Source organism: Hypanus sabinus, chromosome 29 (genome assembly GCF_030144855.1).
Source record: "Hypanus sabinus isolate sHypSab1 chromosome 29, sHypSab1.hap1, whole genome shotgun sequence".
In the NCBI taxonomy this organism is placed as follows: Eukaryota; Metazoa; Chordata; class Chondrichthyes; order Myliobatiformes; family Dasyatidae; genus Hypanus; species Hypanus sabinus.
Window position 1 is genome coordinate 28,806,953 of NC_082734.1, and position 18,939 is coordinate 28,825,891.

At 43.3% G+C, this 18,939-nt stretch overlaps 1 protein-coding gene across 1 annotated transcript in view; it reads right to left on the reverse strand.

The window, feature by feature from the left end:
• Nucleotides 1-277: 277 nt before the first annotated feature.
• The window catches only part of LOC132382778 (guanylate-binding protein 1-like), a 28,089-nt gene continuing 9,427 nt past the window's right edge, over nt 278-18,939 (reverse strand). Inside the window, exons 2-10 of the mRNA XM_059953237.1 lie at nt 12,720-12,953; nt 12,084-12,211; nt 11,405-11,514; nt 9,527-9,714; nt 8,581-8,826; nt 6,614-6,891; nt 5,914-6,126; nt 4,589-4,691; nt 278-1,035 (exon numbers count right to left, since the gene is read on the reverse strand). Of these exons, the coding sequence (XP_059809220.1) occupies nt 656-1,035; nt 4,589-4,691; nt 5,914-6,126; nt 6,614-6,891; nt 8,581-8,826; nt 9,527-9,714; nt 11,405-11,514; nt 12,084-12,211; nt 12,720-12,930 (1,857 nt within the window). The 5' untranslated portion in view covers nt 12,931-12,953 and the 3' untranslated portion in view covers nt 278-655. The remainder of the gene's footprint in view (nt 1,036-4,588; nt 4,692-5,913; nt 6,127-6,613; nt 6,892-8,580; nt 8,827-9,526; nt 9,715-11,404; nt 11,515-12,083; nt 12,212-12,719; nt 12,954-18,939) is intronic.

The window sequence follows — 18,939 nt, forward strand, 5'->3', positions numbered from 1 at the left end:
AACTAGGCAGAGTCTGGAAATTTTATGTGGGAATGCATAAAATGTACTTGAGGTGATATGTGATAGTGGTAACACTGAAGTCCAACAACAAGTCCACAACCCTGCCTCAGAGAAGAACTCACTACATTGAAATCTGGACATGTTCACCTGGAGCAGGTAATGTATAAACACAAGTAGAGGTTGTGAGAACAAAAAGTAACAAGAGTTGTTTGAAACAACATGCTAAAGCTTTGATGTATTTGATCTAATCATGGTTAATCAAGAAAAGTTTATCAGGCAAAATTATTGTGGTAGGGGAAAGAGTTGGGGGGGGGCAAATGTCTATGGAATGTGAGAGGAAATTCAATGGATCAAGGAAAGTGCTGCAGGCTGTAGGAGAGGATTCACTGGATTTAATGGGTGGGGAAATGCAGGTGATGGGAGAGAGTGTCAGTGGGTTATGGGAGGGGATTTGCTGAGTGGAGAAAGTTGCTGATTGTGGAGAGTGTCTGTGGGCTGTGTGAGGGGATTTAAAGAGTGGGACATATTACACTAGGTCATAGGGAAATGATGATCTCATTCACATCCCTGTGGTTCTGAGATTCACAAGCTAGAATCTGTGAATACACTGGGGGGAAATTCATGAACCCACTTTAAAAGTAGACATCTTTTGTGACTACCTTTTTGCTATGGATGCATATAATTCTACCATAGTGCCCACTGCATTCAGCAGTGTAGTGAAATACTTAGCATTCTCCTTTATGAATTTCATTAAACTCCATTCTGTTGCCTCTTCATATTTCTTCTTCAGGGACTCATACCTCTGCTGAGCCCTTTGTGCATCCTCCATCCTGCCTTCAACTTCATATTTCTCCATCTCACTCTTCATATGCTCCATGGCTTCCTTCAGCTCTTCTACACTGCATGTTTTACCCTCTTCAAACATTTTGCTGATCTGGTCCATGATTTCCTTATTCCTGCATTCTTCAGCCACCTTCCTGTTCTGCTCCATCATCTTCATCCCCTGTGTCACCCTCGTGAGTTCCTGTTCGAAAGCTGAAAAAAAGGGCAAAGGATGAATTGGTTAGTCTGTGCAAGACAGTGTTGAATTGATCACTTCCCTAGGTGTCTATGACAGGATATTGAGAGGGAGCTTCACTCACTGTATAATGTAAGAATCACTGCTGGGTGAACTCAGCAGGTCAGGCAGCATCTATGGAAATGATAATCAATGAGTCAGCTGTGTTCCGGTTTCAGGACTGAGAGGGAAGGAGGAAGATGTCAGAATAAAAAGGTGAGGGAAAAGATACTAGCTGGAAGGTGACAGGTATATCCAGGTGGGAGGGAAATGTCAAGGGCTGGAGAGGAAGCAATCTGATAGAGGAGGAGAGTAAACTTCTGAGAAAGGTGAGGGGGGGGGATCTCAGAATAGTAATAGGCAGGTGAAAAGCAGTAAAAGGTCAGAGGAATAGAGGAAGGAGTGGTGGGAAACTGGTTTACCAGAAGGAAAAATCAATATTCATGCCATCAGGCTGGAGGCTTTCCAAATGGAATATATGGTGGTGTTCTACTACCTTCAGCATGGCATCTTCTTGGCACAAGAGGAGACCAGCAACCGATGTGTCAGAATGGGAGTGAGATTTATAATTAAAATGTTTGGCCACTGGGAATTCCTGCTTGTGGAGGATGGTGCAGAGGTGCTAGAAAAAGAGGTCGCCCAATTTATAATGCGTCTCACCAATGTAGAGGCCACAGGGGGAGCGCCAGACACAATAGACTCCAGCAGATTTGCAGGTGCAGTGTTATTTCACCTGGAAGTACTGTTTAGGACTCTGAATAGAGATGATGGCGGCAGTGTATGGGCAGGTGTAGTATTTAGCCTGCTTGCAGGGTTAAGGGGCCAGGAGAGAGATATTCTTGGGAGGCGGGGGAGATGAATGGATAAGGGAATCAGGGAGGGAAAATCTCTGCAGAAAGCAGATGGAGCGGCAGTAAAGATACATTTAGTGTAGAATCGTTTTGGAGATGGGCAGATGTTGGAGAGGATGGTGTGTTGTATGCAGAGTCTCACAGGGTGGTGGGTAAGGACAAAGGAACTGTAACACTGTTAAGGTTGCGGGAAAATAGGGTATGTACGCATATTCCAGAAATGAAAGAGATGTGGATGATATCATCATCAATAATGGAGAGAGGGAAGTCCCATTCTTTAAAGAAGGGCATCACTGTTCAATTGGTTTTGTTTCCAAAAGGTCATTTTTAGGTATTTCTCAGATTATTCTTCACAAATATGCATGCAATCAAAAACAACATATTTAAAATCTTATCTCTGTCCTCCTCAAACTCCTCCACTCTTTCATCGGCCCCCAGAAATACTCCTGACGGAAGAGATAAATGTGACCTTCCCCCATAACCCTAAGGGATGGGAAACTCCCCAGCTCCCCCTCTATGTCTCTTAACAGCTAGAACAATCTTGGAAATGGGCTGTCCTCCAGCCTATCAAAGTGTTAGTTGTTAAAGTGCCAGTACGTGGACCTTGCCTACATGTGTGATAGAGTGAGCTCTGCCCACAACAAGTGGTCAGAGTATAACACCAGGTGTATTGGAGAATGGTAAGCACATTCCATGAACTGAGCCATGTCCAACCTCAAAGTCAGTAGTGTCTTTTTCCAGGGACTAGGATGAGAGGAATAATCTTACAGGAGACACAGTATTCCACCTTCTCACTGTCAATGGACACCAAAACCCGAAACTACCACTAGTATCTGACTCATCCAGGCAGTAGGCTCTTATAGCTGACATGTGCATTCCTCTCTGGGCAGCAAGTCTGCCAGACCCACCAGCTTGTTCCATTTCCTAACCCCAATATCAGTGATGGAGTAATGCTCAGACATCTCAAGGGAATTTGGGCCTGTTGGTAGGCACAGGGGAGGGACCATTTCCAAATCAGGCATCAGACTGAAGGATGGCCTCATTGTTCCTGGCTCTGGAAGTCTATCCAGAGACATGTCTTGAAGTAGAGATGAGCAAGTCACCTTATCACAACCCTTTGCACAGTCTCTGAACCGTGGTAAACAAGTCCAAGGAAAAAAAAAATCCTAATTAAGAAATGGGAAGCTCTTGGCCTACCCTGGAGTCTGAACACGAAACACAACCTTTATAGTCTGCACCCTCCTTGTTACCCAGTTCACCGTCCAGCAACAACACTGGGGGTCCCCAACCACTGGAGCACCCTTACTCTGCCCACGAGAGGGATTGGTGTCCCACGGGTGTTTTCCATTCCCATCACCCACGGCCACAATTGAGGTAAATGCTGGGGTCCCACTCCTGCAGCCATCATCCCACCATATAGCCCGTGTTCTAATCTACACTATCTAACTCTTCTCTCATCATATTGTATTCTCCCTTGTTTCAGCATAATACACTTATAATACATAATTATTGCATACACGAGGAAATCTGCAGATGCTGGAAATTCAAACAACAACACACACAAAATGCTGGTAGAACAACATTGTTCTACCAGCATTCTGTGCATATAATTATTGCATCCTACTTTTGAATGAGAAATTCAATAATACTCTGATCGCCCTTTCCAATATGACCTTCAACAAGAAGATACATTCCCTTGTAGGTTCAGTAATGCATTGTTTTAGAAAGCTATGAACTCCTCCTCAAGATTGCCTGGACCAATCTGATTTGTCCACACAATATGAAAGTTCCCATCACACCTGACGATCTGTTCTATCATACATCAAACATATTTGTTTTATTGCCTCTGCCACTGTACTGTTATTATTTCATGCCACTACAGAGTCCTACAGCTTCCTTGTCATCTACCATCTTTCCCAGCTCACTCCTGGTCTCCCATGCCTCCCAATATCTCCAATCCCTTCACCCCTCTGAGACCTTTACTTTTTATCCCACCATTCCTATATTCCCTCTGACCCTCCACCCACCCCAGTCCCCAATTCCACCTCCTACCATGTCTTCAATACCCTGACTGATCTTCCTCTCTCTGTACTGGAGAGTTCTGTCCTCAGCTGGAACTTTCCCTTATACTCTATGTGCTGACACCTCAATGAGTTCAGAATTCAGAATTAGGTTTATTATCACCAACATATGATGTGAATTTGTTGTTGTGTTGCAGCAGTACCGAATAGGGCAAAGACATATAGTCTATACATTTCAAAAATACATGAACAGTGCACAATAAAGGATTAATGAATTGGTATTTATGCTCGAGTTCCAATTACATCATATGGCAAGCTCCTCTGTTGTCTCTGCACCTGTATCTCTTTGATAAGGATTATCAACTGACGACCACTACTCCTGTTCAAATCCACCTCCTCCTCTTGGGCACCCCAATCTGGCCTTCGGTTTATGTTGTTTGGGAGACCCAACACCAACTTCTTCTTAACAGGAACATGTCCAAGAACACCAGCATGCCCCTCCCTGATCTCACTATTACTTTGGTCCTTCTGATAAACTCTGAGGTGAAGTACCCAGCAGGAGTTTTTCACATTTTTAGTTTTCAGACTCAAAGAGTTAATTTTAAATCTACAGCTACACCCTGACCTCAATATTTTGAGCAATTTGTTTATTTTCTCACCAGAGACACGCATTCGTTTGGCTGTCAGCTTGCTGTCCATTTCCTGTACGTGGTCTAGATGAGGTTTTACCTCTTCCAGGAAGTGGGTGAGGGCAGCTAACCCCTGCAGAGAAGAGGAGATACAATCATTCACGTCCAACTTTCTCCCATCACAACAGTCCACTGAGACCAGTGACAGGCATCTAGTGATGGGGATTGATAAACAATTAAGGAACTCCTTTTAGCAACCTACAGGAAATTGGTAAAAGCACAATTGGAGACTATGTACAATTTATATTGTAGCTTTGAATGAAGGCAGAAAGTCTTTTTAAAATGACACAATGAGTAGAGAATTGGTTGAGTAAATGGGTAAGGATCAGGCAAATTGAGCACAATGTGGGATAATGCAAAATATCCATTATGTCAGAAAGGTAAATAAAAGCATATATTCCAAATGGGAGAGTTTGTGAAGTTTTGAGATGTAGAGGGATCTGGGTGTCCCAGTGCAAGATTCACAAAATGATTGTGTGCAAATAAGTGGGAGAGATATAGTGTAACAAAAGAAGAAGGTAAAAACTTGAGTTATATCAAGTTTTGATGAGATTACAATCTGGAATATGGTCTGAATAGGTCTCTTTTAAAACTAACACACTGGAAGCAGTTCAGAGATGGGTTCCTGTACTAATAACTGGAAGGGCAGATTACTTTATTAGAGAAGATAGGACAGGCTGGAACTAGACACTTATTTGGGAAAACCCAGAACTAGGAGTCATGCCAGTTAGTGTATGGGGGAAGGACGTGAGTTGCAAAGCTGAGTTAGATAAATAGGTAGCTCCAAAAATGGAGATATTAAATGCATTTTTCTCCCAGAGCTTCATTGGATTTGGAACTCTCTCCATTGAGGCAGAGTGGAAGCAAAGAATAAGCATTTTTAAGGGAGAGATAGGAAGGCTCTTAAAAACTAGTTTTAAAAGCTAATTCCCACAGCCCATGGATACTTTGCCCCATTACTGACTCTCCAACCACTGAATCCCCTTTCACATCCCACAAACATCTCCCCATCACAAGCTCTCCCTACCCATGGAATCCCCTCCCAAACCCCCACAGGGGCATACTCCACCCATTGAAAAGCCTCCCACAGTCCACAACCCTCGTTCCCAATCAATGACTCAATCTACCCAGTTAATCCCATTCCAGATGTTATGGAGAGTGGAAATCAACTACTCTTTTGTTGGGTGAATGGAAGGAGGTGGGGAGGGGGGATTTTCTGAATTCATGTAAGGCAGAGGAAGGAAAAGATATGAGAATTGAAAAGTAAATGCCTTGCTGTCAAATATTGAACACACCTCAACCTCATTCTTAGTCCTTTCTTCATACTCCTTGATGGCCTTATCAAAATCCTTCTTCAGCTCCTGGATACCACCAGGTTTCTGGTAATGTCCAGATGTCAGGTTTTCTTTAATTGATGACATTACTATTTCCACATTTGTCTCACATTCCTTTTCAATCTTTTTCTTGATCTTGACCATAAGAGAATTGTAAGTAGAACTGATCTTCTCCTGAAAGTGAAGGAAAAATGCATAGTAAACTATGAAACAGAGTATTATACACTGACCAGTGTCTTGCAGACCCTCTCTCTCAGTGATATATCTGCATACCATCTATATCTCTGAGTTGCTGTCTCTCAGGGATAGATTTGTACACTACATTATCTCTGAGTTGCTCTCTCTCAAGGAAAGATCCATACACTGATAACTGTCTTTCAGTCTATCTCTCTCAGTGAGGGATCTGTACACTAACTATATCTGAGTCACTCTCTCTCAGGGGGAAATATGTACACTGACCGGGAGTGATTTACATCCAAACTAGTGTCTCTCTGCCTCTCTCATTCAGAGAGTGATGTACACTATCTAGTGCCTCTCAGTCCCTAACTTTCAAGATGATATGTGTGCACTCTGTCTCTCTGTCTATGTTGTTAAGTGTTGGGTCCAGGGATTGATGTTCAAAGATGAGACAGTTGGTAATCACTGAACATAAGAAGCTCACCTCCAGCTGTTGGATGTGTTTGCCACTGTTGTTCATAGACCTTTTGTGGAAGATATTGAATGCCTCTATGCTCCTCGCATTGTGATTCTCTATGAGATTGCTCATAGTAAGACAGCCAGATTCTGAGAATTTTTTCATTCCATCATCATAGAATTTCACGGCTTCATCTACTGCTGCTTGGTTTTCCACCTCCGCTAATTTGGCGACACTGCTCTCCACACATGGTATGACCCCATCTGCCATCATCCCCACGTACACCTTGGCCAATTCAGCAAATCCTGTGTGGAATGTTTCTGGAGGTCACTGCCTGGAGATCTGATCACAACCTCAATGCCCACTCTCCAAATACCAACGTAGTCAACCCATTTCCATTCACTTCCAATGGGATCACACGCCCGCCAATTCCCTCCCATCATTCATACTCCCGATGGGACTACTCTGCTTTCCCATTCAGTCCCACAGTCTACTCTCCTAATGGGTCCGCAACCCTTCCCATTCAACTCCACAGTTGATATTCCCAATGGGACCCCAACCCTTTCCCATTCAGTCCCACAGTCTACACTCCCAATGGGTCCCCAACCCTTCCCATTCAATCTCACAGTTGATATTCCCAATGGGCCCCACCCTCTCTTGTTCAAAAACACAGTCAATGCTCCCAATAAAACCCTCCCTTCCCATTGAATCCCACAGTCCATATTCCCAATGGGACCCCACCCCTTTCCCATGCAGTCCTGAGGTTTGTATGCACAATGGAACCCTACACTTCCCAGTTCACTTGTAGTGAACTCCATCTCTTTTCATTCACTCCTACCCTCTGCACACACGCTGGTATCTCACAGCACTCCACTCACTCCCAATGGGATCCCAACACCCTCCCATTCACTTCCATCATCCACATTTGCAATGGGATCTCAGCCCCGTCCCATTCACTTCCCTTGTACACATTTTCAATGGCATCCGAATCTCTTCCCATTCAATCCCACTGTCTACATTGCCATGTACTCAGATAGTACATTTGTAAATTCCCAATCCAGGTGAGTGTTTTAGGCCAAGACCCTTCACCGGGACTGCAAAGGAAGGGGAGAAATCAGGATGGGAAGGTGGGGGAAGGGAGGAAGAAGCCCAAGGTGGCAGGTGATAGGTGAAACTGGGAGGGGAGGAGGGGTGAAGTGAAGAGATGAGAAGTTGATTTATGAAAGAGACAATGGGTTGGAGGGGGGGAATCTGATAGGAGATGGTAGAAGATTATGGAAGAAAGGGAAGGGAAGGAGAAAAAGAGGGAAGTGATAGGCAGGTAAGAAGTTTGAAAAATCGATGTTCATGCCATCAGGTTGAAGACTACCCAGACAGAATATAAGCTGGCCTCATTATGGAAAAAAAAAGAGGCTACGGACTGACATGTTGGAATGGAATGGGAGGTAGAATTGAAATAGGTGGACACAAGGAAATCCCACTTTTTGTGGCGGACAGAGTGAAGGTGCTCAACACGATTGAATGAACATCGATTTCTCAACCTCTGGTAATTTCCCCCCCCCCCACTTCCCCATTTCCTTCACCATTCCCTATTCTTGTTTATCTCTCACACCTTCTCTTCTCACCCGCCAATCACGTCCATCTGGTGCACTAACCCCTTCCCTTTCTTCCACATACTTCAGTCCTCTCCTATCAGATTCACCCTCCTCCAGCCCTTTATCTCTTTCATCAATCCACTTCCCAGCTCCTTACTTTACCACTTCCCCCTCTCCCAGTTTCACCTATCACCTGTCATTTTGTACTTCCTCCTTCTCCCTCCTCCATCTTCTTATTCTGATCTCTCCCCTCCCTTCTCCAGTCCTAATGAGGGGCTTGGCACAGAACATTGACTGTTTACTCTTTTCCAAATTTGCTTCCAGCATCTGCAGATTTTCTCTTGCCAGGTTAGTGTGTTATACTGAAGAGAGGTGGCGAGGTTTTGCCCAGTTACTCACTCCTGCCCGTGACCAGCTGACCCCCAACAACTCTCTTGACTTTATTGTGGGTGTGAATGTACTTGATGAGGTTCTGCTGCTCTGTAACAAAATCTTCATCCAGATCCTTGTCCTCCAATTCCTGGAGCTGCTTGAGTTTCTTCCCATGTGTGGGAATGGGAAATGCAAAGCAGCAACGTGAGGGAAAATGATTGCGGATACACCTGCGGATTTCGTTATATTTCTTGTCCTGCTCACTGATCTCCCCTGTAAAAAAGAACCAGGAATCAGGCAGGAATCACCCTTACTGAGTCTGTTCTCCCATTCCCAACATGGTGACTGTTTTCCACAGGGCTGTGGGAAGGAATAAGGGAAGGACAGGAAACAGAGGGGAGGCAGTTTGTGAGGTGTGATGGTGAGGGACAGGATGTGTGGGAGGGGGATAAAGTGCATTGTAGTTGGGTCATGAAGGGATTTATACAGGGTAGTTCAGAGACATACTGATTGAGAGAGCTGTGTATGTGGGACAGAGTCACCCAGCCAATCACATTCAGATTCAGTTTATTGTCATTTAGAAACCACAAATGCAAAGCAGTTAAAAAATGAGACAACGTTCTCTGGAATTATATCACAAATGAAACTCTGATGGAAAGAAGGTGTCAGCTGGGTGGGAGTGGTGCATTTACACCATCAGACCAGAGGACAGTGTACGCTGGCATCAGGTTACTGCAGGGAGTTGTGAGGTAATGTGAATGTGAACAGGGCAGGGGAATGCAGAGAAAGTGGGAAATGAGAAACTTGAAGGTGCCGGGACACCCTGGAGAATGTGTGCACAGATCATCAGGTAAGAGGTTGTCCCTTTCTCCACCACCCCTCACACATTGAATTCAACCCTGCTCCCTCTATTTTCTGGCTGCTTTCCAAGTTCACCCTTTCTCCTCAGAGACTGGCACTGCCACATACTCACTGTCCTTCAGTTTCAGAATGTGCTCCAGGTACTCTTTCGGAGTCACATCTTTGTCATCGACGTTCAAATCCAATGTCAAATCACGGATCACCCAGACAAATTCAGGGAAGAAACGGACAAAGTCCCAACTGTCAGAGCCATCAGGCTGGGACCTCGTCTGGATCTGCTTGGATAGTTCAGTCACAAAACTGGGAGCAACATCAAGGATAAAGAAATGAAGGGTTGGCAGGAAAATAGTGTGGAATGTCATGGGAAGAGGGGGAGAGGGACCATTCATTATACAGACCTCTCTCTCAGAAAGAGGGATGAAACACCGGTCAGTGTACAGATCTCCCTCTCAGCGAGAGCATGACGAAGAGACACCAGCCATAGTGGAGATATCTCCCTGAGAGACAGGGTCTTGATGAGTAAAAGTCAAAGCTGCTGGTAGTTGAGAATCCTGGATGTCAAGGATTATTGCAACTCTGGTCATGAAAAGAGGAGATGTCTTTATTCATATGCAGGCAGCTGGGATCAAGTGAATAATTGAAGATAGATAGAGGATGGAAGAGTAAACTCAAAATAGAAATTTGGAGGGCAGAAAAGAGCGTTAGGTGACTTTAGCTAAGAAAATTAAGGAGAATTCTAAGTGACGTTACAAATATATTAATGAAAGAAGAGTAACATGGGGTGAAGATGGCCCCTAAAAGAGCAAGATGGAAATGTATTTGTGAACCTGCTGGGGATGGGCACAGTTCTCAAGTATTAGTTCACAGTCAGTGGACAGTGAAGAGGGGTAGCAGCAAGTGTAGTGGGATTTTGGTCAGCTGGGCTCAAGAAGGTCTTATGAAATTCTGATTAAGTACATAGAGTTATATTGTGGAAGGACTATTCATTGTAGAGCTTTTACATTAAATGTAAGGGCTCCAGGTACCCTTGCACAACAGAAGGAACTGAGAGTAGAGGTGCTTAGTTCCTTTAAATGGGAGTTATAAGTAGAGAGAACGGGGGTGTGAGTAAAGTTTTTGACAAGCTGGCTTTCATCTGTTAATGCACTGTTTGATGTGGGTGGTTGCACTCCGATTGTACAAAGCATTGGTGTGATCACAGTTTGAATACTGCGTACAGTTCTGATCACGCAGTTATAGCAACGGTGTAACTAAATCAGAAAGAGACCAAAGAAACATTTAGAAGGATGTTGCCCGGAGTCATAGAACTGAGAGGTTAGACTCCGCAGCTTTTATTCTTTGGAGCATAGAAGATTGAGAGGTGATCTCACAGCTGTAATATCAAAATCATGAAGCATCTATAGCGTCTATGGTCTTTGTTTGCAAGGTTGGGGAAATTAAAACTACAGGATATAGTATTACGGTTAGAGTGAATGGATGAATAAGAACCTGAGATGTAATTATTTATACATAGAGGGTGGTGATTATACTGAACGAGCCAGCAAAGGAAGTGGGTGAGGAATAGTCATTATACACATTTATAAAGTATGTGGGCAGGTATGAAGATGACAAGAATTCAGAGGGATATGGGAATGTGCTGGAAAACTGAATCAGATTGAGAATACATTTTGGTCGGAATAGACAAGCATGGCTGAAGGGATGCATTGCCTGCTGTTTAGCTCAGTGACTGTATGATTGAGAGACACTGATTAGTAAACAGATTTACGCCAAAAGAAAGGGAGCGAGAATTGTAAGTCTGTGCACAGATATCCCACTGAGAGAGACAGGGGCTGAGAAAAACCTGTCAGTTTACAATCTCTTTCTAAGACAGTATACTCAGAGATATCAGTCACAGAAGATATTTCCAAGAGAGAGGGGAACCGAGAGACACTGGTCACTGTAGAGATATCACCCTGAAAGAGAAGGACTGAGAGACACCAGTGAAGGATACTGTAGGTCTTGCAGGGATTGCTGGTCTATGTTTCTTTGACCATTGTAAATGAGGATGCTGCTCAGAAGGATAGCCAGTAAGTAGATAAAATTATCATTATCGATATCTCCCTGCAGGTAGGACAGGCAACCAGTTAGTGAGAGCTCTCACTCAGAAATCAGTCTAACAGATAACCATCCCATTTCTGGCTTTTTCTTGCTCAGTGTTTACAGAGATTAGAGGGTGAGGCTTCCCTCCACAGCCAGCTTCCTGTCAATGTCACCAGTGGCAGGTGTTTAGCCAAGGGAAACCTTACAGCCATAGTCTCCACCTGTGCTCACCACATTGTTGGGGGAGATCACTCTGTTGTGGTACCTTAACATCCTTATCACTTGGGATGGTGGGTTGGGAATTGGTGTGTGTGGGACAGGAGATTTGGAGTGGTTAATGGTCTTTGATCACACACAATTCCAATAGAAAAGACAGCAGAATTCCTCCATGAAGCTCAGCATGAAACTGTGATGACATTAATTAACATTAATTACTAACTTAATTATGTTTTACTACAAATCTATATTGTAAATGGCTTTTAACCATCTAAACTGCTTGTGGTAGCATTTGAACTCTGGTATGTGGATCACCCCTTTGGTAATGAAACCACTGTTATAAGGAGGGGCATAGTTGTGAGAGAGGGACTGACCTTGTCAGGATCTCCCAGACCCTCAGTGTCCAACAACAGGAGGACCTCATTGGGTCTCTGAGGGAGGGATCGACACCACATCCAGATTCCTTTGGTGTGAGACTGGATGGTTGACTTTACTGAGAATCCTGCAGAGGGAGAGAGATAGAGAGGGACAGAGAGGTAAAGTTTGCAAAAACATAAGTGGATCTGTTGTGTTCCATAGCCCAAAGACATGCAGGTTGTGAGTATTCTATCCCCAGTTTGTGAGTGAGGGATAGGGTTTGGGATGAATTGTTGGCAACAAGGGAAGAATAAAATGAGATTGTTGTAGAATCTATGAAAAACAACTGTTGATGGTCAGCACAGAGTTGGTTTTGCAGCAAGTGACTCTGGTCACTATTAATGAGACCAGTGTGCTCTCTGCATCCAAGATATGAAGCAAGCATGCAGATTAAATTCTACAGTTTTCTCTCAATCCATTGTCCAAAACAGTGATGGGAAAACCAATGGATGTCTCCAGTACACCTCCCGCTTCTGACAGCTTGACAATGCAAGTGTGCTCTGTGTTTCCCAGGTCTCAGGATAACTTCTGCAAGACAGATCATAAACAGAGGTGGTAGGTTAGAGCTGGAAGTTCACAGACACTGCCCTTACCTTTCTTGTCTCCCGCAAGACAATTCATGAGGTAGGACTTTCCTGTACGAGCAGCACCAACCACAGCCACAACAACCATTGGAACTTCAATAGACTGGAGGACCTTCAGAGCCTCTGGGTTAAGCTGTAGCTTCCCATCCTTGTTACAAACCAGCTGCAAGGGTTTCTCCATCTTCTGTTTGGAGGCATCATGGACCCTGGTTTCCGACATCAGACAGTCCTTTCCCAAAATGTCTACAAAATCGGAGCAAGGGAATATCACACTGCTTGAAGCAGAGTAAATCAAACAGACAAAACACAGAGCACATCAGTAAAACATATGCATCTCAACCCTGAGCCTTAGAATATATCCCAAACTTTAATTTACTCACTAGGATCTATTACCTACAGTATACATGTGTTGGTGCATGGCCAAGTGGTTAAGGCATTCATCTAGTGATCTGAAGGTTGCTAGGCTGAAGCTGCATGTGTGTTCTTGAGCAAGGCACTTAACCACACATTGCTCTGCGACGACACCTGTGCCGAGCTCTAATGCCCTTCCGTTGGACAACAGTGGTGGTGTGGAGAGGGGAGACTTGCAGCTTGGGCAACTGCCGGTCTTCCACAAAAAAAAACCTTGCCTGGCTGGAAACTTTCTGAGGCACAAATTCATGGTCTATTAAGACTAACGGAGGCCTACTACATACCAATCCCTGATACTGTGGATTGTAACTCAACCTCTACATCACTACCAAGATCTGTCATTTTATATATACCCCCACTGAACACCTGAAATAGATTATGGCCTAACTCATTCCTAGGTATCTGTATTTCAACATATAATCTCCCCAAATCCCTGCCTCAAAAGCATTTCCAGTGATCTGTTTATTTTCTATATAGAAATCTCCAAACCCCTGGATTAGGTCTCAGCCTGTAGCTCACTCCGGGGTGTCTACTGTCATATAACTAACACCACAAAGAACCCTTCTGTTACTCACTCCAAGAGATCTGTTGTGATATTCTCATGGTCCTGACTGAACTGCAGCAGGCATCCAAGATCCAGTACTCCAATTACCCAGAGTGTGGTTAGCTGCCACTGTCCCTTAGAGACTCAGACTACCAAGTATTGCTTGCCACATTCATTCATGGAAAGCCTGTATTTAAAGTCCTCCTGCCGAGCACTCAGTGCACAATCATAGGTGTTCTATTTCTATTACTACTGTTTGTGATTTTGCCCTTGGATTTATTTGTATCATCTTGTTTATTTTGAGTCTGAATTAATTCTGGACCTTACTCTGCACTTAACCACCATCCATAGGTCTCTTGTTACAGCACAATTGAGCCATCATGAACACAGCAGAGTACGTATGTCTGCAAACCACATTGGCCTACCAGGGAGCAACTGTACGCAGATCTGACCGCATGCTTCGGGAACTCCTCACCACTCTGCAGAAACTCTCATGCTCCAGTCAGCAGGATCCAAGTTCGGCTGGAGTGACTGCCAGTTCCAGGCCTGTTCAAGCTGGAGACTCTGTCAATAATCATCTATCCCACATCAGGAAGGCCTCAAAGCCCCCTGCTTCTTTTGTGACAAAAGAACCAACCAATTTTCCTCCACCAACACCCTCCTGTGTTTGATAGAACTGGACCTCACCCTAAAAATTTTTCCCTTCAGCTCTTCCAGTTTGCAGATCTTGATGTTTACAGTTACTGTTCTATAGATTTGCTAAGTATACCCACAGGAAAATAAACTCAGGTTTGTACGTGTTGATGTCTAAGTACACTGATAATTCATTTACTTTGAACTTTAAATGCCCACTTTCTCTAAACCCAAGGGATAGTTGTGGGCACTTGCATGGGCTCAAGCTATGCCTGCGTCTTTGTCATCTATATAGAAGTTTATGTTCAAAACCTTTCCCAGTTTAACTCCCCAACTCTTTCTCAACTACATCGATGATTGTTGGTGTTACCCATGCTGAGCTCAGCAATTTTATCAATATTGCTTCTAACTTCCCCCCTGCATTTAATTTAACTTGGTCCATCTCCCTTCACTCTCTTGCTCTCCTTGTCTCCATCTCTGGATAAAAACTGACAACCAACATCTTTTATAAACCTAGTGATTTTTGACTATACTCTTTCAGTGGCTCATGCACGGTGAGTGTTGCTGTCAGAGCCCTACAGAAGTTGGAAAACAGACAGTATAGAGGAGCAGATTTGGGTAAGGCTGGTCTTTTTTGGCGTCAGAGGTATGGTAGATGTCAGCATTGGAGGCCTAAACTCAGCTGCAGATAAATGAAGATAGGGTCAAGCAGAGTGTCTAATATTGGATTGTGCCAGAGATACAGTGGGAAGACTTTGGCTTTACAGGCAGAAAAAAATGTCTGCAGGTGCTGGTAATCACAACAATATACATAAAATGCTAGAGGAACTCAGCAGGCCAGGCAGCATCTATGCAAAAGAGTAAACCATTGACAGTGAGGTCAGGCAGTGTGGTAGTGATAAGGGATTAATTTGTTAGGAGTCAGAAAGGAGATTTTGTGGCTGTAAAAGAGACACCAGGATTATGTGTTGCTTCCTGGTTGCTCAGGTCCAGGAAGTATCTGAGTGGCTGCAGGATATTCTCAGGGGGAGGGTGAAGAGCCAGAGCTCACGGTGCATATTGGCATCAGTGATAGAAAATGGAAAGTGGTCCTACTTAGCAAGTATATAGAGTTAGGAAAGAGGCTGAAGAGAAGGATCTCCAAGGTAGTAATCTTCAGATTACTGGTAGTGTCATGACTAGTGCAGGTAGGAATGGGGTGATAGCATGGTGAAATGAGTGGCTGAGGAAATGGTGCAGGGGGCAGGATAATGGATCAAGTTAATGGATCATTGGAACATTTTTGAGGGAAGGACTGACCTTTACAAGAGGATGGGTTGTACCTGAAGTGGAGGGGAACCAATATCTTGGCCAGATGGTTTGCTAATGTTGCTGATTTTGCAGGGGGCTGTGAACAGGATCACCAGGTTAGGAAGTAAAGGATCAGAGCAGAAGGTAGGTGTCAGGGAATGTATTCAAAGGTAAAAGCAAAATAACAGGTATGATAGTCAGATATTTTTTAAAGTAGCTTATATATATTTTAACGCTAGGAGTTATGAGTGAGAGTGATGAACTTAGAGCATGGATCAGTACACAGTGCTATGATGTTGTAGCCATTACAGAAACTTGATTGACAAGTGAGTAATGTACCAAGTTTTAGAAAAGATACAGTAGGAAGAAAGGGGGTGGAGTTGTACTACTAATCAGGGACAATATCACAGCTGCACTCAGAGCAGACATAAAGGAGGGATCAGACACTGAGTCCATTTGGGTAGAACTCTGGAAAAGAAATGGTGCAATCACACTGATGGGATTGAACTACAGACACCATAATAGCCACCAGAACATTGAGGAACAGGTATGTATTCACATTAAGGAAACGTATAAAAATAATAGGATTATCGTCATAGGAAATTTCAACTTCCCTAATGTAAACTGGGACTTTTTAATGTAAGGGGTTTAGATGGGCAGAATTTGTTAATTGTATTCAGGAAGGTTTCATAAGTCAATATGTGGCTGGTCCAATGAGAGGAGGGGCTGTATTGAACCTGGTGATAGATAAAGAGTCAGACCAGGTGACTGACCTGTCAGTGGATGAGTCATTAATGACAACTAATAACCACAACTGCTTAACTTTCAGGATAGCTAAAGAAAAGGATATGAATGGTCCTTGCGATAGAGTTTTAAAATGGAGCAAAGCAAATTACAAGGGCAGTAGGCAGGAACTAAGAAGAGGTCATTGGAAACATCTTTTCTTTAGTAAATCCACATCAGACAAGTGCAGTGTGTTTAAAGATCAATTGCACAGAGAGGAGGAAAAATATGTTTCTGTTAGAAGGAAGGATGGGGATGGAAAGATAAGAGATAAGAGAAGATAAGGGATGGATGTCCACAGAGGTGATGAATTTAGTCACAAAGAAAAAGGAGAAGTATGTAAACTTTCTAAAGACAGGATCAAATGAGGATTATAAAGAAGCCAGTAAAGAACAAAAGAAGGGAATTAGAAAAGCCAGGACTGGCAATGAAAAGTCCTTGGCAAGTAGAATTAAGGTAAATCCCAAGGCATTCTATCCATGCATCAAGAGTAAGAAGATAACAAGAGAATGGGTGGGACCACTCATGGTAAAGGGGTGAATATTTGTTTGGATATGAGAAAAGGATATGGAGGACCAGGAGATCTGTGCTCAGTGTACAAATTAGTTAGGGCATTTAGAGATCAAGAATGAGGAACTTTTGGGTCTGCTAATGAGTATTAAGGTAGACAAGTCCCCAGATCTGATGGAATTTACCACAGGTTATTGAAGAATGCAAGAGTTGAGATTTCTGGAGCCTTGACCAATATCTACATGTCTTCTTTAGCTACAGGTGAAATCCCAGAGGACTGACGAGTGATTAATGTTGTACCTCTATTTCAGAAGGGAACAGAGGGAGATACTGGGAACTATAGACTGGTGAGTCTCATGTCAGTTGTAGAGAAATTGCTGGAGAAAATTCTTTGGAATAGGACATATGAGTTTTGGAAACTCATGGCCTAATTTGAGAGAGCCAGCATACCACTGTGCGGGCAGGTTGTGTCTTACTAACTTGTCTTGGGGTCTTTCTAGGCAGTTTCTAGAATAGGTTATATGGTTGGAATAACATTCTGGGCTAAAATGCCTGTAATGTGCTGTAGATTTCTGTGTTCTATGTTCTATATACTTTATATCCCAAGGAGGAAGAAATATTCCAATGGCAAGATGACACAACTGTGGCTATCAAGAGAAGTCAAAGACAACATAAAGGCCAAAGAGGGGGCATAGAACATAGCAAAAATTAGTTAGAAATTAGTGGATTGGGAAGATTTTAAAAACCAAAGAAGACAAATAGAAAAGCCACAAAGAAGGAAATGATGGAATATGATGTAAGTGAGTCAATAATATTATACAGGGTACCAAAATTTCTTCTGATACATTACATAAAGTGCAAAAGAGAGGCAAGAGTGGATATTAGACTGCTGAAAAATGATGCTGGAGAGGTAGTAATGGGGGACAAAAAATGGTGGACAAACTGAATAATTATTTTACATCTGTCTTTGCTGTGTAACCCACGAGCAGAATGCTAGAAGTTCATGAATGTCAGGGGACAGGAGTTTGTGATGTTTGCATCATTCGGGATAGGTACATTGGAAACTGAACATAGATAATTCACCTAGAGCAGAGATACACCCTAGGATTCTGAAAGAGGTGGCTAAAGAGATTCTGCAGGAATTAGTAATGATCTTTCAAGGGGCAATTGATTCTGGAATAGTTTGTAGGAATGGAAAATTGAAAATGTCACACCACTCTTCACGAAGAGAGTGAGGCAGAGTGAAGGGAAATGTAGGCCCGTATGTCTCACATCATTAGTTGTGAAGGAGTTGGAGTTGATTGTTAAGGATGTGCTTTTTGGATATTTGAAGGCACATAAGAAAATAGGGCTTGGTCAGCATGGTTTCTTCAAAGAAAAATCTTGCCTGACAAAACTGTTGGAATTCTTTGAAGTAATAACAAGAAGGACAGATAACGAGAATTGGTGGATGGTGTCTCTTTGGATTTTCAGATGGCCTTTGACAAAGTACCACATGTGAGTCAGCATAACAGGTTATGAGCGCATAGTATTACAGGAAAGAGTCGAGCATGGTTAAAGTAATGGCTGATTGGCAGGAGACAAAGAGTGAGGATAAAGGCAGCCTTTCTGGTTGGATGTCGGTGACTAGTGGTGTTCCACAATGGAGTGTTAGAACCTCTTCTTTTTCCATTATACACCTGTAACTATCTCACTGAGCTGGTAGCAGACTCACTTGTCAGCTAACTTTGGCTAAAAACCACGTATGGGTAACGATGAGAACGCCACCTTCAATAAGCAACATTTAGGGTTGGAATGATCTAGGTTCAACCAAGCAGGAGAGGGGGAATGTACCGGAGAGGCAATGGGAATTGTGATGAAAGCTGTGCAAATACTGCCCCATACAAAGATATTGCTCGCCAGGAAATAGCAGATGGTACACTGGAATGAAACTACAGTGGAAGTATATTCACTAATATTTCAACATTGAAAAAGAAAAAAAAAGGCCCATTACTGTTAAACCGGTCTAAATGTGCAAATAAACATTGAAGCATGTTTCTGTAGTAGCTGGGTGCATTG